This window comes from Peromyscus leucopus, chromosome 6 (genome assembly GCF_004664715.2).
Source record: "Peromyscus leucopus breed LL Stock chromosome 6, UCI_PerLeu_2.1, whole genome shotgun sequence".
NCBI classification, from domain to species: Eukaryota; Metazoa; Chordata; class Mammalia; order Rodentia; family Cricetidae; genus Peromyscus; species Peromyscus leucopus.
The window spans coordinates 82,722,686-82,748,657 of NC_051068.1; the positions used below are offsets into that span (position 1 = coordinate 82,722,686).

At 45.0% G+C, this 25,972-nt stretch overlaps 2 protein-coding genes across 5 annotated transcripts in view; both read left to right on the top strand.

Annotated features, from left to right (window-relative positions):
- Positions 1-25,972, top strand: part of Sort1 (sortilin 1) — an 84,482-nt gene that overhangs the window by 8,365 nt on the left and 50,145 nt on the right. For all 4 annotated transcript variants that reach the window (XM_028879378.2, XM_028879380.2, XM_028879381.2 and 1 more), the window contains exons 2-3: positions 22,800-22,859; positions 25,105-25,178. In XM_028879378.2, coding sequence (XP_028735211.1) covers positions 22,800-22,859; positions 25,105-25,178 — 134 coding nt within the window. The remainder of the gene's footprint in view (positions 1-22,799; positions 22,860-25,104; positions 25,179-25,972) is intronic.
- On the top strand, positions 16,625-18,075 carry LOC114699979 (60 kDa heat shock protein, mitochondrial-like). Its single transcript, XM_037207000.1, has one exon. The coding sequence runs from the start codon at positions 16,844-16,846 to the stop codon at positions 17,618-17,620; it is 777 nt and encodes a 258-aa protein (XP_037062895.1). The 5' UTR covers positions 16,625-16,843; the 3' UTR covers positions 17,621-18,075.

Here is a 25,972-nt window from a genome sequence, read left to right on the forward strand (position 1 = left end):
TGTAGACTCCATTGCCGAGTCGTGCTGTTGTGAACCTCTCTCCGATCCTTGAAGTCACAGGGCCCTCAGTAGAAAGAACTCAGTCTCTCTAAGCCTCCAGACCCCCTTGCCTGAAAGGTAGTAATTACCATGAGGCTTTGAAGAGAAAGCGTAAGTGAATATATTTTGGAAACTTTTAAGTATCCTGTAAGTGTGACTGGTATAATTTCTTAATAAGCTTGTTGATGGGTCGCAGCCTCCACAGGGTCCCGTTGTCACTGCATGACCCTGATTTTAAATACAGCCATTGAACCGACTCCCAGGAAACATGCATAAAAGGAGATGGATGAGGCAGAGATGCATTTCTCTCTTGGCAGGGTTGGTTGACAGACTTGGGTGAGGGTGGCACAGAGGGTGAGTCAAGATTGGCAGAAATGTAAGAAGCATGTGTTAGAGAGTCGTTCTGTTTTTAACCTTCGTGATTGCATCAAGTTTTAACTTGTTTGAGTTAATAATTGAAGGTGGGTGTGGTACAGAATCCCAGGTATTAGACCTGGATTTGAACTTCAGTGGTAACCATGAACACATCAATCTTTCTTAACCTCAGTTTTGTTTTGTTTGTTTTTTTTTTTTCATTGATAAAAAGGGAAACCTGATATCTACCTTCTAGGGTCATTGTACAGTAACAATTTGAGATTTAGCATGAATCCATCTCTTTTTTTTTTCATAATTTAAAAAACTGATTTTGTAAATTTCATATCATGCACACTGATGTCACTCATTTCCTAGTCCTTGCATATCCACCCCCCACCCTTGTACCCTTCCCCCAAAAGAAAAAAATCTCGCTGTGGAAGCCAATCTGCCTGTTTGCCCAAACAGCTTTACTTGCAAGCGTTCGTTGCAATGAGTCATTGGTCTGGATCGAGGCCTCTGGCTTCTGCTACACTATCAATACTGGATCCTAACTAGGACTCCTTGGAATATCCTGCTGTGGCCCTGTGTTGTGGAGATCCTGCAGCTTTGAGTCTGCAGGACCCGCTCCTTCACCAGCTCCCACAGCTCATAGATGTGGTAGATTTAGGAGTGGGCCAGCTCAAAGCCCTGGATCTGGGTCTGGGTTAGTTGAGTTGGTCAGCCCACCAGCTCTTCTATGCCCATGCCACCAGGACCAGCTCTCCCACACTGTCCAGGCAAGGGGCAGGGCCAGCTCTCATGCCACCAGGACCAGCTCTCCCACACTGCCCAGGTGCTGCGGGCCGCTGGAATATCATAAGAACTCAGCTGGTTATGGCAAAGTCACTACCTGGAGGAATCAGGGAATTCCTCTAGAGGAAGCCAAATCCCAAGGAGTTTTTGGCGTTACTTGACTTGTTATGTATCAGCTGTATTCTGTTATGAAAATCATATGTGCCTTCCTAGTTTTCCCAATTGATTTTTCCCTAAGAAGGGCTAACAATGTGGACTGATCACTCTCTAGACATACACATTCCAGGTATTTGGAGAACAGCCTCAGGAAAGGCTTTCTCTGGAATCAGATATCTCCCCTAGCCACTTTCAAGGACTAAAGGAGACATCACCCAGGTGGTCACCCAATTTCCGAGGATTAACAGTGATAACAACCCACATGCAAGTCTCCTGACTTAAGGTAAATTCCACAAGGGGACACCACCTAGGTCAGGTAGATGTTAAGTAATAGCTTGACACAATTTAGCTCAGACCCCTCCTTTCTTACAGCCATACTAACTTTATAGACCTCTAACTACTTACCTAACCACTTCTAGGAATATTTAGATAACCTTCTGTGCTAACAGCTATGCTCAGCCAGAACCCCAGTTCAAGCCTCCCTGTAATTATCATTATTGGTAGCATCCAGCCAGGTCCGTCACCGGATGGAGGAAAGTACCTTATCAGAGATACCTCTGTACTCTCTAGAACAGACTTAAGCATCCAGGCTACCCGTTTGAGAAGGCCTGGCAGATGTGCCAATTAAGCCTTACTTCCTCCTTTCCCAAACCTAACCGCCAGTTCCAGATCTCCCTTTAACTATCACCAGAGGCATCTAGCTGTACACAGGTTGCCTAGCGACTGAGCACACTTTCCCCCACCCTGCAGAAAAACGGCAGACAGCTTGGACAGATAGGAGCTACAGGAAAAAAGAAGACAGTTTTATTTCTCCCATTGACCTAGCAACTTATAGATTTTTAACACTTTCTACCAACCACGTTTAAGATTATAGTTGAGCACATAAGAGCCCTCTTCTTAGATATTACCTGAATTTAGCCTTTAGTTGATTCATTTCTCCATTGGTCACTTCCCTTTGGGGTTGCAAGTGATAATTAACGGTTATTGCTTCCCTATGTGATTCTTTTTTTTTTTTTTGGTTTTTCGAGACAGGGTTTCTCTGTGTAGCTTTGTGCCTTTCCTGGAGCTCACTTGGTAGCCCAGGCTGGCCTCGAACTCACAGAGATCCGCCTGGCTCTGCCTCCCGAGTGCTGGGATTAAAGGCGTGCGCCACCACCGCCCGGCCCCTATGTGATTCTTATCACCCCTCCATTTGACCCTGGAAGCCTGGTTTTGCACTGCTAAGGGAATATTGCTCGTAAGTGTATATATACCAGAACTCCCAGGGCACGAGAGGACAGAGAGGAGAGAAGAGAATGGAAGAACTAGATGGGTAAGAACTTGAGAGGAACGAACTGAGATGGGGAAGAACTAGATTGAAGGGCTAGAAGAGAGGACAAGAGGAACGAGATGGAAGATGAGGAAGAGCCAGATGGGGAAGAACAAGATGAGGAAGAGCCAGATGAGAGAGGAGACGGGAGAGGAGCTGATAGGGGAAAGAACTAGATAGATGAGAACCTAGAAGGGACAGAACTAGATGAAGGAATTAAGATAGAACATAGAGGGGATCGCAGACAAGTGTAGAGAGAAATCAGGCTAAAGATGACCTAAATATGAGAGCAGAATATAAGCTTGTAACTGTCACAGAATAATAAAGTATATGGACTAAGGAGTTTCGTGTACATAGATTCATTTCTTCTCATCAAAGGTTAATTATCACTGGTTGTAGATTCTTCCCGGACCCTGGGAGGGGACTATCGAGGGGCTGGACCCCCACAGTCCTCGATACCCAGGCAAGGGGCAGGGCCAGCTCTCCCCTCTTACTGTCTCTACAGTAGAGGATGTCTCTACAAACTTCTGATGCATTACCAGTTAGACGATTAAATATTTATTTACACATTTTTATAGCTACAATATTCTTGGAGATTCATTCAGGGTACTCACAGGAGCCAACTCTGTATTAAGAAATATGTATATTGAATTCTCAGTATCTGTGGGTTCCATACCTATGAATTGGAAGTACTTTCTCAAACTGTATCTATGGGCTGGGGAAATAGCTCATTTCCGTAGAGTGCTGGCCAGGCAAGCACAGGGACCTGAGTTTGATCCCCAGAATCTGCATGAAAAGCCAGTGTGATGGCACTGGACAGGCAAAGGCAGGATTCTTGGGACTTACTGGCCAGCTCGGCTACTTGAATGAGCAAGCTCCAGGTTCAGTGAAGAACCCTGTCTCAAAAAATAAGGTGAAGAGTGATCATAGAAGAGAGTGGATATCAACCTCTGGCCTCAACATGCACGTGGACACACATTTGCACCTACACACAAACACATACACACCCGTGCACCACACACACACACACACACACACACACACACACACACACACTCACATTCTCTCTCTCTCTCCACACACACATTCTCTCTCTCTCTCTCTCTCTCTCTCTCTCTCTCACTCTCTCTCTCTCACACACACACTCATTCACATTCTCTCTCTCTCTCTCTCTCTCTCTCTCTCTCTCTCTCTCTCTTTCTCTCCACACACACATTGCATGTAGAGTGAACATGTAGAGACTTTCTTTATACTTACTCTCTAGACAACATCACAACTGGTGTTGGTTATTACAGGTGGAGATGATTTACAGTATAGTAAGGTGGGAAGAATTAGGTAAATTTTATGTTAACACTCGATCGTTTAATATAAAGAACTTGAGCTTGGTAGATTTTATTATCCGAAGGAGATAGGGCAGTGCACCTGGAACCAGCCTTTCTGGAACACCAATGGGTGACCATGGCGTTTATATCCTTGGACTTGGTAAAGGTGGAAGTGGGTAAAAGAATCTATTCCTCCCTCCCCCCTCCATCCCTTCTTCCCTTCCTCCCTTGAGACACAGTTTCTCTGTGTAGCCCTGGCTGTCCTGAAACTCACTCTGTAATCCAGGCTGGCCTCGAACTCACAAGAGATCCGCCTGCCTCTCTCTGCCTCCCCAGTGGTGAGATTAAAGTCATGTGCCAACTCATTCAGGAGTTGTATCCTTTCAAACTGACTTTCTGTTTTTAAAATATTTTTTATTATTTATTCTTTGGCAATTTCATACGTGTATACAGTGTATCCCGATTGCATCCACCCCCGGACACCCCGCTCAAACTGACTGAGGCAGAATAACGATCAAATTAACAATCAGGAAAAAAAAACCCAGATACACACTCACTTCGTTAAGATGGTTTCAGGTATGCAGTGAGTTTTAAATAACTTACAATTACGTCTAAAGACGGCTTGTAGTTTAATAACGACTTTTCTTCGCCTTCGAGTTTCGGTTTATTGGGGTTAGTGGCCGTGAGGAAGGGCACCTTGCCTTTCATCAGCCGAGCAGCCGTGGTAGCTTTTCACCCTGCTTATGTCAGTGAGGACCAGAGAAATATCAGTTAGATATGGTAGGTGCGTCCCCGGCCTGTGCTTGGGAGGGTGTTAGAAGAGGATGCTGAAGAACCGTGTTTATTATATGCATGTGTCTTTAACCCCATCACCGCTTCCTCCCGGCTTATGCTAATCCTCCACTCCAGTTAAAGGGGCTCTCCGCCAGGCTCTCTCAGTCTCTCTAGCTCTGCCGTTCGCCACCTTTGTTCTGGGGCTCTCAGCCTGTCTCAACGCCCTCCCCGTCCCCGCCGCATCCTCCTGTCTGCTCCTGTAGCGGCCACTTGTACCACAGCACAGCACTTGAAGTGTTCTGTCTTGTGTTCAGTTTGGTTTCTAAAAGCGTTTCTCTCCGGATTGTAAACTCCTTAAAGGCTGTGTCATGAGTTCCTTTTGTCTCACAGTGTTGGAGCAAAAGCGGCATTTAGATGTTACCTGGCGTTGGACAGATACGACTTTGAAACCATGTCCTGTCACTTACCAACTGAGTGACTTTGGGCAGATTATTTAGCTTCTCTGAACAACTTTCTTCATTTATAATGTAGCAATGATGCTTTATAATAATATATAGTACTGCATTAAAAATATATACAAATAAATAAATAAATAAAGGGGCTGGAGAGATGGCTCAGCCGTTAAGTGCACTGGCTACTCTTCCAGAGGTCCTGAGTTCAATTCCCAGCAACCACACAGTGGCTCACAACCATCTATAATGGGATCTGATGCCCTCTTCTGGCATGCAGGCATGCATGCAAACAGACACTAAAACCAACATAAATAATATATAACACTGCTCTAACAAATGCTCTGTCGAGGGGCAGGGCATGTGCCTCAGCTGACAGAGTGCCCGACGGCCGTGCATGAGTGAGGTCCTGAGCTTGATCCTCAGCACACACCTGTCATCCCAGCACTCCAGGGGTAGAGGCAGGAGGACCAGAGGATCAAGGTCATCATATGATACATAGGGAACTCAAGGCCAGCATGGGACACTGAGACCCTATTAAAAAAATAAATAAACACTTTTTTTTTAATCCTCTAGTGGTTTAATGTGCACACATGTGTTAGGTATTATACTGGATCCCAGATCATGGGAGTTGATACAGAAAAAAACCAGATAGCCCTCTGCCTTTACAGTTATATTTTATATCTGTGTGCTTTATGAACCAATGGGAAAATGGCCAACAATGTATAATTATAAATACGGTAGGAAAGAAGCAGCCACGGGAGAATAATGGCAGAGGCCCTTTTATCTGGGACACTAAAGTCTTCTTGAGACCTTCGCTGCTTAAACTGATACTGAAGATGAATGGGATTTTGCCAGGAAGAACACCCCAGGCAGAGAACAGCAAGTTCATAAGGCCTGGGGCAAGGAAGGGCTTGGTGTACCCGAGATCTGGAAGAAAGCCAGTGTGGCAGAGGGCGTGAGGGACTCAGTCCCCACCCCAGGGGGTGAGCAGCCCGCTCCACAGTCCTGCCAGCATGGTCCATAACCAGCACGTGGCTCTTCCTCATTGGCCTTTGCTTTGAGTCAGAACTTGGATGTAAAAAACGAAATGGTAAACATTGTGAAATGTATCTCATTTATTGGGTAGGATTAGAAATCAACTGATACAAGAAACTGGAAAAAAAAAAAAAAGGCCTCGCCCTTGAAGTGTCAAAGACTTTCTTCTTTTTAATGAATTTTTTTTTCTAAAATTTCTTGGCCTATTGTATGGTCCTGGAGCATTAAGAAGCTAGATCAGGCTACCCCAGAACTCGAGTTACATTGATGTGGTGTGTTGTTTAATGCCTACAGGGCTATCCAGAGAAGTAGGGCTTTTTTCTCTGGTATTCTCTGGCCTATATGCTCAGGCTGAGCACTGAAGTCTGCTTGGTTAAGATTTTGTTTGCTTGTTTGTTTATTCTGCAGAAACTATGTTCTCCTCGCAGTATCCTGCCCTTGCTGCGGCTGCCCCTGTCCGTCTCTAGGTGCGCCCTTCCCCAAATTTAATTTGTTTTCTCCATAAGCTAAGAAGGCAGGTTTTGGTAAACGGAATGAGAACGATAGCATGCAGTTTTCTCCCGCAGGTCTAATGCATAGCTTCATAACACATGCATTAAGCTGTACCAAAGGTCTGCACCACTTCCTTTCCCAGGGTGTCCTGCTCCTCCGAGTAGCTGAATAATGCAGGCTTGCTCTTGTAACACGGGTATTGGGCTTAGGGGGCCGGTTTGTGGCTTTAAACACAACAATTCCCAGCTCCTTAGCAGTGGGAGAGCAAACGGAGAGGCTGGAGTATTGCTGAGTCACAGAATGGCAATGCTCCGGAGCAGAGACCTTGCCGCTGCAGCGCCCTCCCCCACCCCCGTGATGGTAGACAGCATTGCCCAAGTTCACACGGCTTCTGGCAGAGCTGAAAATAACCCCCGGGGCCGTCTGATTAGCCCAGTGTTCTCCCTATCATCCTGCCTCTCAGAGAACTCTGCATAATTGAATAGATTTTGAAAACTTGTATTTTTTTTTTAACATTTAGTTTTTTTTTTCATTTCTAAGAATAGCTTCCATGAGAACTGGAACATTTGTGATCTTATTTTTGGCCCATGTTTTCCAATGCTAGCAATGCCTCATTTGACAGAACTCGATTCTGTAAAGATTGTCTTCCTGCCCGCAAAAGGGTTGCGCTGCAGACCTTTCCTGCGTGTCATGCATCCGGTCCCCGTGTCCTCTTGCTGGAATTTGGAAGCTTAACTCTGGATTCCCAGTCTTGGTTGGCTCACCCATGAAAGCTGTGCCACCAGATTCCTAGCCCTGTGTGTGGAGAAGGAGGGGGAGGATTCATTTTTACTCTCAAGGAAATGGATTCCCAAGGGAGAAGATGGTCTGTGTCTTCTTTCCTCACTGGCTGTTACCGGCCTCGGCAGGATGTGAGTCTGTGGGCCGCTTTCCATGCACTGTGACAGGCATCTTCTCTAGATTGTCTGCCATGGTTAGCCCTAAGGCTTACATTCCTGCAGGAGAGAGGTCTGTGCACAGAATCTGAGGGCACAAACCCAGAGCCTGTATTATCCCTGCTTCCCCCCACCCCTCTCCCCCCGGATTGGACTATTCCGTGCTATGTGCCTAAGCTCTAGCACGTGAGGGGTGCAGAAGAAGAACCCTTACAGTCCAGGTTCTGCGTTCCCAGATTCACCCAATTTTAAATTTAAAATTTTCAGGAATTTTTTGTCTTTATTGAACACATACAGATGTTTTTGTCGTCAGTATATCTTCAGTAACCCAGTGTGACTGTTTATTATATTTAGCATTCACATCATATAGGTAATCCAGAATTGATTTAAGGAACAGAGGATGGGGGGGGGTACTTGTAAACACTGTGACACTGGATTTAAGGAACTTGAGCATCATGGATGTGGTATCCACAGGGGTCCAGGAGCCCATCCCCTACAGATACTAAGGGCACATGGTTTGTTGAAGGAAGGCAAGTTTATGGCAGTCCACCATTGCATTCTCTCCTCTTTGCTTGCCAAGAGAGGCTGCTCCTGACGGTGAGATTGCCTTAGCCTGCAGCCCACCTTGGTCAACTGGCCTCATGCTCACTGGGGCAAGCATTAATTCTTTCAGTATTTGACTTTTAGATCAGGTGTAACTAGATAGGCACGGATTTCTCATGATTGAGTTTTGTCAAGCTATGGGACTCGTTGGAGCCGCGTCAAGTTCTCCGAGCTTACAGTAACGGTGACTTAATTAGGCTTCCGGTTTAATTAGATGTGAAGATGAAGTTATTTCTGTAAAGACTGCTGTGTTTTGTGGGTCTTTCTTCACCTCTGACAGAACCACGGATTATCCACATGACCGCAGAAGGGGACATTGTGTTACCCACGGTCTCAAGTGTGTGGGCCTCCTGAGCTAGGACGGCAGGAGGTGGGCGGGTGAGGCTTGCATCACCAGCTCTCAGATGGACATCTTCAGAGAAGGGAGTAACAAGCTGTCCCCGAATTTCTAGCCTGGTTAGAAATGTTTCCTGAAAACCCGTTCCACAATCAGATGATAACTATTGATGCCAGCCCGTGACTTCCTGCTGCCCAGAGCTCCTCTAGTTCCCAGAGTTCCAGCGGGGTGAACAAAAAGCTCAGAAAGTGACGAGGGAGGTAGATCGGTGCTTCTGTGAGTGACGAGCTGAAAGTGAGCTGAGCAATCTGCCTTCCATCAAGGCTGCCGATGTTCTTAGGACTCTGGGTGACAGGGGCTCCCTGACCCTGTCCTTAGCCTTCTGATGTATCCGTCTGTTAGCCAGGGTGACATAAAGAAGAGGAAACTAGGGGGCTAGAGAGATGTCTCAGAGGTTAAGAGCACTGGCTGCTCTTCTGAAGGCCCTGAGTTCAATTCCCAGCAACCACATGGTGGCTCACAACCATCTGTAATGAGATCTGGTGCCCTCTTCTGGCCTGCAGGGATATGTGCAGACAGAACACTGTATACATAATAAATAAATAAATCTTTAAAAAAAAAAAAAGAAGAAGAGGAAACTAATATGGGGGGGCGCTGGAGAAATGGCTCAGTGGTTAGAGCACTTGCTGCTCTCACAGGGCTGGTTGAGTTCCCAGCACTACGTTAGGTGGTTCACGAACCACCCAGAAATACAGCGCTGAAAGCGATAAAGAGGAATGTATTCCATAAATTCTACTGTTCATATTTTATTTTACTTTATATATGGGTGTTTTGCTAGTATATATGTCTGTGTACCGCATGTGTGCCTGGTGCCTGCAGAGGCCAGGAGAGAGTGTTGGATCTCCTGGAACTGGACTCACAGACATTTAAGAGCTGTCATGTGGGTGCTGGCAATCAGACCCGTGCGTTCATATTTTAAATGGAATTCTTCCAGATATTTTTTTTTTTTCTGACAAGAAAAGATTGTGAGGCAGATTTTCACGGGTAAGACAATGTCCACTTCTGGAGTCACGTGGATAATATGTGGTTCTGTCAGAGGTGAAGAAAGACCCAGGCTGACCTTGAACTTTCGATCTTACTATCTCCACCTTGCAAGTGCTATGATCACAGGCCCGGCTCCCCACACCTGATGACATCCTTGCTTTTTCTGGTTGGTTTGAAAACTCTTAATCTAACAATATTTTGTCATAGTGCCAATAACTTTTCCAAGCTTTTTTCAACCTTCTCTTGGGAATGTTAATATATAATTTCAAAAATAGTCAAAGTAAATCCTCACGGGTTCTGGCTTTTGTATCACTTTTGGCCAAAGCCTCCTTACGGATTGGAAAGGTGTCCACTCTGTTCTAGCATGCTGAAGCCTTCGCTCCATTTAGAGTCTGAGAGGGAAGTTAAGAATCAGCATTTACTTATTCCCCAATTCCTTTGCACTGACCGGAAGTGCTAACCTTGACATCTGCTAAGAGAAACCGCGTCCACTCCTGCCCTACATCTGTTCCAGTGATCTCTCTTGTCTGTTCCTAGGCCAGTAGCTGAGACAGGAAACTAAGAAATCCTTCTGGGAGCTGCAATCATTTTATGTTCATTTGCTCTTAAAAGAATCAAGCTGATATTCTGGCCGAATTTTTGCCTGGTGGGCTTCGTACAGTACTGCTGTGTACTGTACACTGTATCACTGAGCGATCCATGTCACTGTCCGCTCCCCGATTCCCCGGGATTCTGGTTTGGGCCTGTTAATAGAGAAACAGCGTAGTTACAAAGGTTTTTGTTTTTTTAATTTTTGTTGTTGTTATTCTGACCTTTTTCTCGAGCACACATTTGGCTGACCACACAGCTCATGTTCTCTTTGTGCTGAATTATTTACCTCTTCAGGATTCTAGCTTAGACTGATAGCCTGTTGTCTACCAGAAACAGTGTGTTTCAGCTCTCCTGCAGTTTAGGGAACTTGTGTACAACTAACATGGAACTTTAAAAACATATTTTCCCGGGGTCTTGTTACATACGTGGAGCTGGCTTTGAACTAATTCCTCCTGCCTCAGCCTCCAGAGTGCTGTCACAGGTGGGCCACCACACATGGCCATGACATCTTGTTGACAATACTGCTTGAGATAGACACTCGTTCATTTTTCTGTTTGCTGGCCTCCCTACCCCTAAATGTTATTATGAAGTTTGGGATTTTGCTTCTAGAATATTCACTAGAAATACTATTAGAGCTTTTGAATTTTCCTAAAAGAGTTATTCTGTCTTTGAGGTTTTTCTAGCCACAAAGCTTTATTCTCTTATCTCATATTTTTTTATTCTTTCTTGATTAGAATAAATGAGCCAATGGGTTGATTATTTTCAGCTCTTTATACTACTGAAAGTCATTCCTGGCTGATAAATGATAGATGGCCTCAGATCAGCTTTCTTTGGGTCTTTCAGGCAGAAATTCTACTTCTCAAGCATCAGACAGTTTTCTTTTTCTGTGTTTTTATTCTCTTTCTGGTTTAAACTTAATTTGATTTATTCTGACCTTGGAATTATTTTACCGAGTGTTTCTATGGCATTTATTGTATACTTAGCTCTATGTGGCGATATTAGCAACATTTTTCTTGTGTTTTCTACATCAGTTATTTGTCTTGTTGCTTACAGAACACCTGACAGAGCAACTTAGAGAGGAGGGCTTGACCTTCCTCACACTTCGAGGGCACATGCCCATCACGATGGGGAAGTTGTGGGTGGCTGGGACTTGATCACATTGCATCCCAGTCTGGAAACAGAGATATAAACGTTGGTGTTCAGCTTGCTTTCTCCTTGTTATTCAGTCCTAGCCCCAAGTGCAGGAAATAGAACCACCCACATTTAGGGCAGCTCTTCCTACCTCTCTGAACCTAATCTAGAGATGTCTCACAGATAGGAACAGGAGCTTTGTGGCCACGCCGATCCTAAACCCCATCAAGCTGACAATCAAGATGAACGCTCCCAGTTTTCAAAGACTTTGGAAAGGTTTTCAAAGACTTGCATGTGTGCTCCTGTGTGTTCCACCTGTACAGCTTGTTAAATAAGAAACACAGAGCCAATGCAGAGATGAAAGCCCAAAGGTCATAGCTAAGAGCCTTACCCTTCTCTGCTGCTGCTGTCCTCTTCAGCCAAGAGACCTACTTCCTGTGTGTTTGTCTTTATATAGACTTTCTGTTCTGCCTTCTCATTGGTTGTAAACCCAACCACATGACCGCCTCGTCACGGCCTGTCTGTACAGACCTCCAGGTCTTCTATGGTTGGTATTGAGATTAAAGGCGTGTGTCTCCATGCTGGCTATATCCTTGAACACACAGAGATCCGCCTAGCTCTGCCTCCCAAGAGCTGGGATTAAAGGCGTGAGCCACCAACGTCCGGCTCTGCTAGGGCTTGCTATTAGCTCTGACCCCCAGGCAACTTTATTTATTAACATACAAATAAAATCACATTTCAGTACAAATAAAATATCACCATAGCAGCTGCCTTCTGGCATGTTCCCTCTTCTGTCTGTAAGGTCTTACGTCTGTGTACACAGATCTTCATTTGTACCACATCGTGATGTCTGCCATTAAGAATTCATAGAGCAGAGGGTGTAGCTCTGGGCAGAGTGCTTGCCTAACATAAACAAGGCCCTTTGTCCAATACCCAGCACTGGATTTAAAAAAAAAAAAAAAAAGGAAAAAATGTCATTTGAAAAGTGGGCGAATACGCAAATAGTCTTAATACAAGAGATGACCATAAGAGCTATGAGAGTAATACCTAGAAAGAGACCACACTGAGCGTTGATGGTTATGGACTAGAAGAGCCAGTTGTTTATTTATTTATTTTCAGCAAGATTGGACTTAGCTCCCTTCAGATCTTTCCCACTGGTTCAGTCCCCTTTCTTATGACTTCAAAAGGAAATATCCAAGTTGGGCAAGCTGGTCCATGCCTGTAATCCCTTTACTCAGGAGGCCAAGGTAGGAGATCTCTAAGTTCAAGGCCAGCTTGGACTATAGCAAGACCCTGTCTCAATTATATGCATATTAGATTATAAAATAGGATTTTGACGGGGCTACAGGTTTGGGCTATCATGTCTGGCACCCCACCCCACCCCACCCCCACCCCGACTAGCTTTCTGGTTGTCTTTTTCTTTAGAAAACAAATCTACTGCCATTCTTTACTCCTGTGTATGTGGACGTCTTCTGAACATTTTTGAGATTTTTCTCCTCAGTGGCTTCAGACTACTTGAGTATGATGAGCTGTGGTGTGGTTTTCATTTCCTTTCCTATGCTTAGGGTTTGTGAGCTTGTCTAATCTCTGCTTTTATGGTTTGAATCAAAATGAAGGAATTTGGTTGGGTTTTGAGCTGGGGTCTTGCTGTGTAACATGGGTTGGCCTGGAGCTCGTAAAGATCTGCTGCCTCAGCCTCCTGGATGCTGGGATTAAATTGAGGGCTGTTTGTTTCTTTTTTTTCTGGTCCCTGCACGCCAGACCTTCTCAAGGTGTCTAGTATATCTGCATAACTATCTGTGTCTGTGTACGTGTTACATCGTTGGACGTTGCCATGTAGCTCAAGCTCTGTTCATTTGCTCTACACCCTTTTTCTCTGTCTTCACCTCCCTTGGGTTATAGTGGTATTTCTTCAAGTTCTCTAATCTTGTCTGTATTATCTAACCTCCTTTTGATCCATCACTGTCTATTTTTTGTTATAAACCTGGTAATTCTTCTTTCCACAAATCTGGCTTGGGTATTGGCCTTTCTGTTCTCTTCTTTCTTTCTTTTCCTTTGTTAGACATTGTCTCCCTGTGAAGTACAGGGTGACCTAAGAGTTGAGATCCTCCTGCGTCCATCTCCCAAAGGCTGGAGTCCTAGGCCTGTGCCACCACAGCTGACAGATTTGGGTCTTTTTAAAATACATCTTGTGTGTCTTTATCTTAACATAGTCAACCTGCCCTCCAATTCTTCAGCACCCGGGGTACAGCTCCAACTGTTTTGATGTCATGTATACTAATTCTATTACTTGTATAATGGGTAATTTTAATTTTTTTCATTACTATTGGTTCTGTTTTCTTGCTCTTTGTATGCTGCGGGCTGCAGGAATATATCATAAGAACTCAGCTGATTATGGCAAAGTCATACCTGGAGGAATCAGGGAATTCCTCCAGAGGAAGCCAAATCCCAAGGAGTTTTTGGTGTTACTTGGCTTGTTATATATCAGCTGTATTCTCTTATGAAAATCATGTGTGCCTTCATAGTTTTCCCAATTGACTTTTCCCTAAGAAGGGCTAACAGTGTGGACTGATCACTCTCTGGACATACACATTCCACGTATTTGGAGAACAGTATCAGGAAAGGCTTTCTCTGGAATCAGATATCTCCCTTGGCCACTTCCAAGGACTAGCAGTAATGACAGTCCATATTGCAAGTCTCCTGATTTAAGGTAAATTCCACAAGGAGACACCACCTAGGTCAGGTGGACGTTAAGTAATAGCTTTACACAATTTAGCTCAGACCCTCCTTTCTTACAGCCTTACTAACTTTATAGACCTCTAACTCCTTATCAAACCACTTCTAGGAATATTTAGATAACCTTCTGCGCTAACAGCTATGCTCAGCCAGAACTCCAGTTCAAGCCTCCCTGTAATTATCGTCATTGGCAGCATCTGGCCAGGTCCATCCCCAGATGGAGGAAAGTACCTTATCAGGGTTACCTCTGTACTTTCTAAGAACAGACTTAAGCATCCAGGCTACCTGTTTGAGAAGGCCTGGCGGATGTGCCAATTAAGCTCTACTTCCTCCTTTCCCAAGTCTTACCTCTGGTTCCAGATCTCCCTTTAACTATCACCAGAGGCATCTAGCTGTACACAGGTTGCCTAGCGACTGAGCACACTTTCCCCTACCCTGCAGAAAAACGGCAGATAGCTTGGACAGATAGGAGCCACAGAAAAATAAAAGGCAGTTTTAATTTCGCCCATTAACCTAGCAACTTACAGATTCTTAACATTTTCTACCAATCACGTTTAAGATTATAGTTGAGCACATAAGGGCCCTCTTCTTAGATATCTGAATTTAGCCTTAAGTTAATTCATTTCCCCATTGGTCACTTCCCTTTGGGGTTGCAAGTGATAATTAACGGTTATTGCCTCCCTATGTGATTCTTATCACCCCTCCATTTGACCCTGGAAACCTGGCTTTGCACTGCTAAGGGAATATTGCTCGTAAGTGTATATATACCAGAACTTCCAGGGCATGGAGAGACAGAGGAGAGAAAAGAGTATGGAAGAACTAGACAGGTAAGAACTTTTGAGGAACAAACTGAGATAGGAAAGAACTAGATTGAAGGGCTAGAAGAGAGGACTAGAGGAACGAGATGGAAGATGAGGAAGAGCCAGATGGGGAAGTACTAGCTGGGTAAGAACAAGCTGAAAAAGATCTAGATGAGGCAGAATTAAGATGAGAGAATTAAGATAGAACTTAGAGGGAGCAGTAGATAAGTATAGAGAGAAATCAGGCAAGAAAGGAGCTAGACATGAGAACAGAACTGAAGCTGTGTATAAAGGATGTTATGCCAGAAGAATTAAAGCAAGTGGACGATAGAGCTCGGTGTGCTGAGATTCTGTTTCCAGAAAATAGTCCTCGCCGTTAGTAGTTCTCTCTCCTGAGCCCCTGGGATGTATAATATTAAGGCTGGTCCCGCTAATATTATACAAGATTTGTATGCCTGCATTTTTTATTGGATCTTGGATATTGTGATTTTTTTTAAAGATTTATTTTTAAAATTTTTAATTCTCTCTCTCTCTCTCTCTCTCTCTCTCTCTCTTTGTGTGTGTGTGTGTGTGTGTGTGTGTGTGTGTGTGTGTGTGTGCATGTAGGTGGCCACAGAGGCCATCAGTATCAAATCTCCCTCGAGTCTGAGTTATAGGTGGTTGCAAACCATCTGATATCAGGGCTTGGACTCAGACTCAGGTCCTCTGGGAGAATAGTACAAGCTCTTAACCACTGAACCATTTCTACAGCCCAGAATGTTATGAATTTTATCTTGATGAGACTTGGGCATTTTTGTATTTTCTTTTTTTAATTAAAAATTTTATATTTAACACATGAATGCAGGGAAATCAGAAGACAACTTGTGGGAGTACTTTCTTTCCTCCCAGCATGTGGGTCCCAGGGATTGAACTTAGGTCCTCATCTTTGGTGGTAAATGCTGACTGAGATATCTTGTGGTCCCGTAAATTTGCTGTCCCTGAACTTTGTTTTGGGGCACAGTTGTTGCTACATGCTACAGGAACGTTTTCTAAGTGCTCCATCCCCTTGCCATGGGAAGTTTTTCTCTGTGGTTTAAGGAACAAGACTTGTTGCTGGTTCTGTGTGGGGTCCAGATACTGCCCTCTCCAGGCCTCACAGCTGACTCCCTGCTCTTGGGTATTCTCCTCACATGTATGTGTACAGTTCATCAAAGACGTGGCTGGCTGGCCAGCTGGATAACTCATAGAGAATAGATGTGTGTTCAGCACAGGGTTGTGGACACTGGGCAGCGTAAGAACCTCCGGTGGTTGCTTCTAGCTGCATCGTATCATGCAGAGGGCGTCATCCCCTCATGAAACACAGCAAGCATTCTGGCTTGCAAGTTTTCCTATTCGTGGGGAGCTATGAATGTCATCATAGGCCTCTCCCAATTTTTATTATTTGAAAAGCTCTCGGTGAATGTAGTCAACCACCCCAGCCCCTCCAGAGTTCTCTTTCTGTGCATCTCCCCTCTCGTCTTCTACCCTGTGAACTCTGGCCTTTGGTTTCCCCACAGTAACATGGCTTTTTTTTTTTTTTTTTTTTTTTTTTTTAAGATTTATTTATTATGTATAGAGTATTCTGTTTGCTTGTATCCCTGCAAGCCAGATCTCATTACAGATGGTTGTGAGCCACCATGTGGGTGCTGGGAATTGAACTCAGGACCTCTGGAAGAACAGCCAGTAATGAGATGGAAAATGAGAACAACCTCTGAGCCATCTCTCCAGATTTCTAGTGTCCAGTCCATTGTACCTGCTCTGGAAATTGCTAATGCTCATCGGAAGCCCTTGGTCATAATTGCTGAAGATGTGGATGGAGAAGCCCTAAGCACACTGGTTTTGAACAGGCTCAAAGTTGGTCTCCAGGTTGTGGCAGTCAAAGCCCCAGGGTTTGGGGACAACAGGAAGAACCAGCTGAAGGACATGGCTATCGCCACTGGTGGCGCGGTATTTGGAGAAGAGGGGCTGAATCTAAACCTTGAAGATGTCCAAGCTCATGACTTAGGAAAAGTTGGAGAGGTCATTGTCACCAAAGATGACGCCATGCTTTTGAAAGGAAAAGGTGACAAGGCTCAAATTGAGAAACGCATTCAAGAAATCACGGAGCAGCTGGACATCACGACCAGTGAATATGAAAAGGAGAAGCTGAACGAGCGGCTGGCTAAGCTCTCCGATGGAGTAGCTGTGTTGAAGGTTGGAGGAACGAGTGATGTTGAAGTGAATGAGAAGAAAGACAGAGTTACAGATGCTCTCAATGCTACAAGAGCAGCTGTTGAAGAAGGCATTGTTCTAGGAGGAGGCTGCGCTCTGCTTCGGTGCATCCCAGCCTTGGATTCCTTGAAGCCTTCTAATGACGATCAGAAAATAGGTATAGAAATTATTAAAAGAGCACTCAAAATTCCTGCAATGACTATTGCCAAGAATGCAGGTGTTGAAGGATCTTTGATAGTTGAGAAAATTATGCAGAGTTCCTCAGAAGTTGGTTATGATGCTATGCTCGGAGATTTTGTTAACATGGTGGAAAAGGGAATCATTGATCCAACAAAGGTTGTGAGAACTGCTTTACTGGATGCTGCTGGAGTGGCCTCCTTGCTAACTACAGCAGAAGCTGTAGTGACCGAAATTCCTAAGGAAGAGAAGGACCCTGGAATGGGCGCCATGGGTGGAATGGGAGGGGGTATGGGAGGTGGTATGTTCTAACTGCTAGAATAGTGCTTTGCCCTAATCAATGAACTGTGACAGGAAGCTCAAGGCAGGTTCCTCACCGCTAACTTCAGAGAAGTCACCTGAAGAAAGTGACTGAAGAGAGAGAAGGCTGGCTGATCACTCTGACCATTGGTTACTGGTTTCCATTGATGATCTATAATGGTTTACTGCTGTCATTGTCCATGCCTACAGATAATTTATTTTGTATTTTTGAATAAAGACATTTGTACATTCCCGATACTGGGTGCAAGAGCCATATACCAGTGTCCTGCTTTCAACTTAAATCACTGAGGCATTTCTACTATTCTGTTACAGTCAGGATTGTAGCTCTGTGTCACCAGATGAGAAGTTCAGAAGCAGCCTTTCTGTGGAGAGTAAGAATAATTGTGTACAAAGTAGAGAAGTATCCAATTATGTGACAACTTTTGTGTAATAAAATTTTGTTTAAAGTTCAAAAAAAAAAAAAAAAAAAAAAAAAAAAAAAAAAAAGATTTATTTATTATGTATAGAGTATTCTGTTTGCTTGTATCCCTGCAAGCCAGATCTCATTACAGATGGTTGTGAGCCACCATGTGGGTGCTGGGAATTGAACTCAGGACCTCTGGAAGAACAGCCAGTAATGAGATGGAAAATGAGAACAACCTCTGAGCCATCTCTCCAGCCCGGCTGGCCTCAGACTTACAGGGGTCCATCCAGCCCTGCCCCTGAGTGCTGGGACTAAAGGCGTGCGCCAGCACTGCCCGGCTAACATGGGTTCTGGTTCCCACACGCTACCCGTGTCATTTATTCAGTTCGGGAGACCTCTGCGTTCAGCATAGGCTCCCTTTCTAACACAGGGATCTGGAAGTTCCAGAGAGTAAGCCGTGGACTTTATGGAGCCCTCTGTTTGTCTCCTTCTATGGACCTTCACCTGGTGTGTGACAGCTCGATCACTTGTCATGGGGACTGTTCCTGCTGGGTTTTCGTGGGAGGGTCATGCACCTGTCATCTTCTTGGTCAGCAGCAGAAAGCCCCATCTAGGAGCAGAGATCTTATATCCCATCCTCATGATTACTGGGGGGAAATTAAATAGATCTGGCTTGAGTTTTTACTTCTTCCTCCTTCTTAGGGCGTCTCAAAGGGCTCTTAAAGAAAATGGATTGGCCAGGCATGGTGGCGCATGCCTTGGATCCCAGGATGAGGAAGGCAGAGGCAGGGGGGTTTCTATGAATTCAAGATCTTGGTTCACAAATTGAGTTCCAGATCAGCCAAAGCTACACAGTGAGATCCCCATCTTAAAAAAAAGAAAAGAAAAGAAGAGCTGGGCATGGTGGTGCACGCCTGTAGTTCCATCACTTGAGAGGCAGAGGCAAATGGATCTCTGTGAGTTCGATGCCAGCCTGGTCTACAGAGAGAATTCCAGGACAGGCAGGGCTACACAGAGAAACTCTGTCTTGAAAAAACAAAAACAAATAAAAATAAAAAGAAAGAAAGAAAAAGAAAAATAGACTCCATATTTATTGAGCACTTCCCACACACTCGGCTGTATACATCAGTTGTTAAAACGCAGAGGTTCCGTCTCTGTACCAGATAAGCTTCAGTCACTGTGAGAGGACAGACAAGGCGATAAGGGTAATAAGGTGGAGAGTGATTGGGAAAGAGCCCTGATGTCAGCCTCTGAACTCCATACGTGCACACACATGAAGGTACACACACACACACACACACACACACACACACACACACACACACGTAACACCCACGCGCAGGACAACTGCTTAGATTAGTATCTGTGGCCTTTTGCTGACAGCAGTGATTTGTTCCCTGACGGGGCCAGGCTGGCCAGCCTTTCCTTGACATGTTTCTTCCCTGTGAAGGAGAGGGACGGGATCTGCACCCTCGCTGCCAGCACTAGTTGGCTCTCTGTCGCTGTGACAAACACCACAACCCAAAGCAGCAGCCCGGGGAGGAGAGGGTTTATCTCATCTTGCAGCCCATGGTGGAGAGAACTGGGCAGGAACTCGAGGACAGGAACTGAAACAGACCACATTCGGCGACCTTTCTAATACCACCGGGGAACGCCTCCACGGGGTAGTGTAGCCCACAGCGAGCCAAGTCCTCCTCCGTCTGTCAACTACCAATCAAGAAGATGCCCCCGCCGTCCCGCCCACCCGACAACCCCATCTAGCAATTCCTCCATTACGTCTGCTCTCCCCAGGTGTTTCTAATTTGTGTTAAGTTGACAAGGAGCCACCACAGCCTGCAATCTCCTGGATCTGCATCCTGTGGAACACCCCTCCACCCCCACCCCAGTTTGAGCTCTGGTCATGCTGTCGGATCTGACTGCGTTTTTCTCCTTTCATTTCAGAATGTGATAAATTTGTTTGGAGTATGCAGTACAACAGATGAGTCACACTTTTTGTAGGTAGACGAGCGTCCGATGAGCTCGTACATTTTCAAAAGCAAATGTTAAATAGTTAATGGGAAGGGGTGGGACAGAAGGTCAAGGGTAACAGAAAACCACAATTACAGTTAATAAGTCTGCCCTATATTTTCAAGGGAGCTCTTAAAATAAGCTAGGTCAATTACTGTTTTAGTTGTTTAGATGAGGCTGAGGTTGCCAATGGCATCCAGCAACCCTTGTTCCTAGATTGAGCAGTAAGATGTGGGCAGTGTGTGTTCACGGACTGAGTCATGTGTGCAGAGTATTGTATAAAAAGTGCAAAGTGCTGGTCCTTACTGTTTCAAACTAACAATACTACGGTCTAATGAAGACGACCAAGAACTCTAGTGCAGTGGTTACTGGGAGTTTTCATTTATTCTAATCAGCTGTTGCAACCAGAACCTCCCTTGTGAAAAAAAAAAAAAACCACCCTTACATTTCAGTGATGACTAGTACAAGTGGTAGCCCTGGCTAGCCCTGCTTCTCTTCAAAGCACTTGTTGCGACAGTTTCAGGCACTATCTTGCCTCCCAAGAGAGCATATGGTCTTGCTCTGTGTGAGACGTTTAAGGCACACTGGTGTGTCATTCTGTGAGGTTCTTGTTCCAGCAGTCTCTAGCAGCCCTGCTTTCCCCCAGATCCTCAGCAAGTTGTGTATGAATAGGCTTTCTGTCCCTCGGCAGCATCTAGCTCAGCCCAAGCATCTGAGAGTTAACCAGCGTTTACTGAGCGAGCCCTGTGTGCGGCACAGTACTATTTATGGAGCGTGTTCAGCGGGGCCCTTTGACCTCAAAGGCACTTTCCATCCAGAGGGGAAATAGCACAGACAGACTCAGAAGCCCAGTCAGGACCACAGAGAAAATTAGGAGATAAGCGAAGCGGTTTGCCTTCAGAGTCCCTTCTCCCCTGCTCCTCTGTTGGGATCGGCGGCTTGAGGGACCAAGTAGCTGGCATCAGACCGTTTATAGGCATGCTCTATTTTGAGCTGGAGGTTGTGGTTTGGGAAGGATATGTTATAATCATTTTCAACAAATGCTTATTGAGTGTGCACAGAGAACACCAAGAAACATAAAGTTCCCCCTCTGCTGGAAATGGGCTCACATTGGGAAGGCTGGACATGTTGAGGGTGCGTAGGTGGAGGTGGATGTATCTTCCTAAGGAAAAGGCACAGTCGTCAACCTTTGTAGAAATACATACTGAGCTGCTTCAGAGTGGGGCTGAGGGTAGTGTAAGGGGAAAAGAAGGACCTTCATTTTTGTTGTATCTATATACATATACATATACATATATATATATATATATATATATATATATATCATGTCATTTCTGCACGCTTAGAAGTCTTTTCAAATGATACCAGTGCCTCTGTTGAATTATTTTATTAGTTTAATAAGTGATAAAGCCTAGAAGATTAAACATTAACCTAGAATCTCTCTGCGTGGTGAATTACAAATTGACTTTATATCCTTTATTGTACTTCCTCATATTGTTTACATTTTCTGTGATGAATGCATATCATTTTATAACTAGAAGATGGAACTATTTGGGTGAAAAATACCCCAGAGAGGAGATGGCTGCTGCTCTTTTTACGTGTTTTCTGTAGTTTAGATGCAATACACCATCTTTCCCTGTTTTGTCTCCCAGCTCCCCCCGCAGCTCTAGTAAGGTTTATTATTAATCTGTTATTGTTGACCAAACGGACAAAACAGACCCATTTGCTCCTTGCTTCTGCCTCCATCATCTTAGCAGGAGGAGTCTGACCACGAACTGTTCAGCTCTTCTGTGAAGACTGCTTAGCAGAACCTCAGTTATGCCTACTGGGTTACAATTATGTATGTCAGGGTAGGCTCTGATCTCTTGTTTTAAAGCACCCCAGGAATACTTTGCTATCTCTTTATGTTTAGTTCTTTTGGAGAAAGCAATCAGACTTCCCCATCACCCTGTCTGGTGCAGCGAAGATAACTCGTCTGCTTGCCTTACTTTGTATGAGAGAATTGAAGTTTCTAAGTCGTCTGCAACTGGGATGAAGTAGCTAAATCCTGTCTGTCTCTCCCGAATTTTATTCTGGGAATCTGTGTCCCCTTGTAATTATGAACTTAATTATGCAGAAGAGTAATAAAGGATTGGCTGGCCTATCAGAGAGCTAGCTCATTCGTGGGGAAGACAGATTCTGCCTATTTTAGCAGCCACCAATTGCCGGTAGCTCTTCCTCTAGGGACGGGGACTTCTGAGATTTCAACCAGTGTTGTCATTGTGGAGCTCTTGTTTAGGTGGACATACTGTTAAGATTTCATGGCAGCAACTCCTTGTCCTTGTAGCAACTCTCCTAAGCCTCTGGCTCTTTCCATGGTTCCGCTCTCTCTTCCATGATGTGCCCTGAGCCTTAGGTGTGGGGGCTGTGTTATAGATGTGGCATGGGGTGGGAACTCCGTGCTCATTATTGAGCAACACTAAATGGATTCAGCAGGACACACATGCGCGCACGCGATCACACACACACACACACACACACACACACACACACACGTGCACACGCACACGTGTGGCTGTGACGTTAAGAGGGGGTAAGGACAATGGGAAGAGTTGGAGACGGGAGAGTATGATGGAAATTATGTAAATACAGTACTCATGAACGGCATTCTCAGAATAACAAATGTAAAACGGTAATAAAGCTCTGAATATGTGAGGAAACCAAGGACTGAAGGGAGTGGATGACATTTCTAAATGCATTTCGTTTCCTTTTCCCGAATAGCATGTCTTTGATGACCTCAGTGGCTCAGTGTCCTTGTCCTGGGTTGGAGACAGCACTGGGGTAAGTGATGTTCTCACCTCTTTCAGTCCACCAAGCTCATGTCGTTTGGGGCAGGTGCTCACTAAATACTTTCTGGACGTGGCTTCAACCTGAGTCACAGAAAATGTGTGTTTCAGGACAACCTTTCAGAAAATTATAGTTGGTGTGACTTTGCTTAGAACTGGGAACCAGTTGAAAGCAGTCTTAAGACTACTGTTATCCTGCTTGATAAGGCAGTGGGGGTAGGTGTCAATTAACTAATTAATGAATGCCTACATTAGTGCAGGGGACCTGACAACAATACCAGAAAACTATGGAAGCACGCTCTGGTGTGGGAAGGCAGTTGTCAGGGCTAAGGAGATGCTCACTGGTCCATAGCAGGAAAACAGACACCTTCTGTCCTTGGGCCCCTCAGCATCAAGATGAACAAGAGGAAGCAGGGGACTGCTCAAGAAGCCTCTGTGTAGAAGCAGAAAAGGAGGCGCAGTGTATCTTGGCATTTTCCCGCTAGTCTGTATTTTTCCTGTCCCTTCCCACAGTTGTATGGAAGGACTGTGGTGTCTGTGGGCCCATGTCAACTCTACCTGCTGTTCCTGTCCTCACAGAAAATAGGTATACTGTTGGTGTGCCTGCCTGTGACCCAGCACTTGGGAGGCTGAGGCAGGAGGATCTTGAGTTCAAGGCAAGCCTGGGCTATCTTTAAAAAAATAAATGTACTGCTTGCTGGTCTCTATGTGGAGGATGTGGATGCATGGACCTTGGGTCTTCAGTCCGAGCTTGGTATCACTGGCTCCATTATCTTGCTTGATAAAAGTGGGGGGGGGGGAGGTTAAGTAGCAATGACTGCATTAGTGTGAGGCACACAATAACAATACCAAAAAACCATGGAAGTACAGCTTTGGTTTTGGAAAGCAAGTTGTCATGGCTGAAGAGATTCTCAGTGAGTAAAGTGTGTGCCGTGCAAGCCTGAGGACCTGAGTTTGGGTCCCAGCACCCATGGGGAAAATGCACATGGCTTGGAGAGATGGCCCAGCAGTTAGGGGCACACAGTGCTCTTGCAGAGAACCTGCTTCCTGTCCCTAACACCCATGTCAGCAGGTTCACAACCATACCTGGGACCCCAGCTCCAGGAGGGTCAATGCCTCTGAGGATGTCTGTGTACAAATACCCCCACATAGGTACACAGACACGTAATTTAAATAAAAATTGAAAACAAACAGCTGGATGTGGTAGCACACACCTATAATCCTACTCGGTGAGGCAGAGGCAGGAGGACCCCCGGAACTCACTGGCCAGCTCATGTTGTCTAGTCAGGCAGGCCAGGTTCAGTGAGAAAACTTGTCTCACAAAATAATGTGGAGAGCAATGGAAGAGGATACCCACGTTGATCTGTTGCCTCTACAGACATACGTGAACATGGACAGACACATAAACCCTATACATACACAGATAAGCAAAGCAAGTTGTTTCTTATAATTACCTTTTAAACTTCCAGTAGAATTTCCTCACGCGTGTCTCTGTTTTTCTCAATTTTGACATATGCTCTAATTTCTATGATTTACTCATTTAGTTAAGAGAGTTGATAACTCTTTAAGTTTTTTGAGTTTTGGTTTTTGGTTTTGTTTGGTTTTGAGGCACAGTCCCATGTAGCCAGCCCCACTAGCCTTAACTTTATAACGTGGTTTAAGTTGGCCTTGAACTCCTGATCCCACTGCCTTCCTCCCTAGTGCTGGGATTACAGGTGTGTTCACCACCATGCTAGCTAAGAGTTCTTATTATATGGATTCTTGACTCTCTAGACGCCTGTACTGATTTATCTAGAACCTTTTTCTCATGCATGTTTTTGCATAGAAAAATAATTACATACAAAATGAATTCCATGGAGAACTAGCAACCTGGAGGAACAGACACATAGACATATGTGATAGGGTGGCCCATGGGAGACCACCCACCCTGCGCTAACCTCCAGGGGCAGAAGAGAGAGAGCATTTTATGATTATATAGATACAAATTAGATAAACCTTCCTGTAGTATTTGTATTTGAGCATCCCTGACTCACTGCTTCAAGGGTAGGCAATGCAATGAGGTGGGGACCTCACGATCCTTGTCCCTGGGTCCTTCCTGGTTTTTAGATGTGTTGTGTCACAGGTTTCTAGAAAGCAGGACTGTTATCAGTCCTGGAAGTGCAATTCAGTGTTGACATCGATCAGCATGTGGTTGCTGTGTCTTTCATTCTTGCTGACAGAATGCTTTTGTCCCTCTCCAGGTTATTCTCGTCCTGACTACTTTCCAAGTGCCCCTGGTGATTGTGAGTTTTGGACAGTCCAAGTTATATCGAAGGTGAGATGGATAGCTCATCTCAGGGACATGTGGCCAAGGAGCCCACTGGGGTCGGGGGTTCCACCTTTTCTGGTCACAGTGGTTCAACAGTTAATTTCTGGGTTGCTCAGCCCACGATTGGATGACAACTTGGCAACCTAAAGGAAATGAGAAGGAACTTAGCTTGAAGGAAATGGAGTTGGCCTGCCAGAGGGGTGGAATACCGCAAGTTCAAGGGAGCGTTTGCAGACCTGTGCGCCCATCTTAATCTCATGGATTCTTACTGGCAGGAAGGCAGTGTGGATTTTCTGCATCTATATGTTATGAATAGATTTTCATAATATCTCTTCCAAGCAAGTCTTTATCTAATGTTTGGAAGTCTAAACAGGTTGTTCAGATGTATATAAGATGGTGGGCGATCATTTCTGCACAAGAAGGAGCTGCTTACATCACCCTACCCCAGTCTACCTCAGTTACTACAGTTCACACTAGACAAGGGTGGAAACATCTGTGACATCCGTACATCTCCTGCAGCTTAAATAGTAGACTCTTTGTCTCAGCAGGATCGAGAGCAGCTAACGCTCCAAAGTAAGTGATTGTGGTCTTTACCATGTGTGTCTCCTCCTAAGGAACCTAAGTGAATCACAAAGTCCCAGCAGCCATTGCAGAAACACCACAAGGAAGCCTCAGGGAGCCCTGCTAGGTTCTAAGGTTTCTTCACTGGATTGTTCCACAGCTGGTCTTGGCCCAGGTGCAGGGAACTGATGTTGAAAGTCTGAAATGCATCAACCCAACTTCTCTCTCCCAGCAGGTGT

Bases quoted from the DNA above. Each gene is read 5' to 3' on its own strand.
- LOC114699979 (XM_037207000.1), top strand. From the start codon at position 16,844: ATGGCTATCGCCACTGGTGGCGCGGTATTTGGAGAAGAGGGGCTGAAT.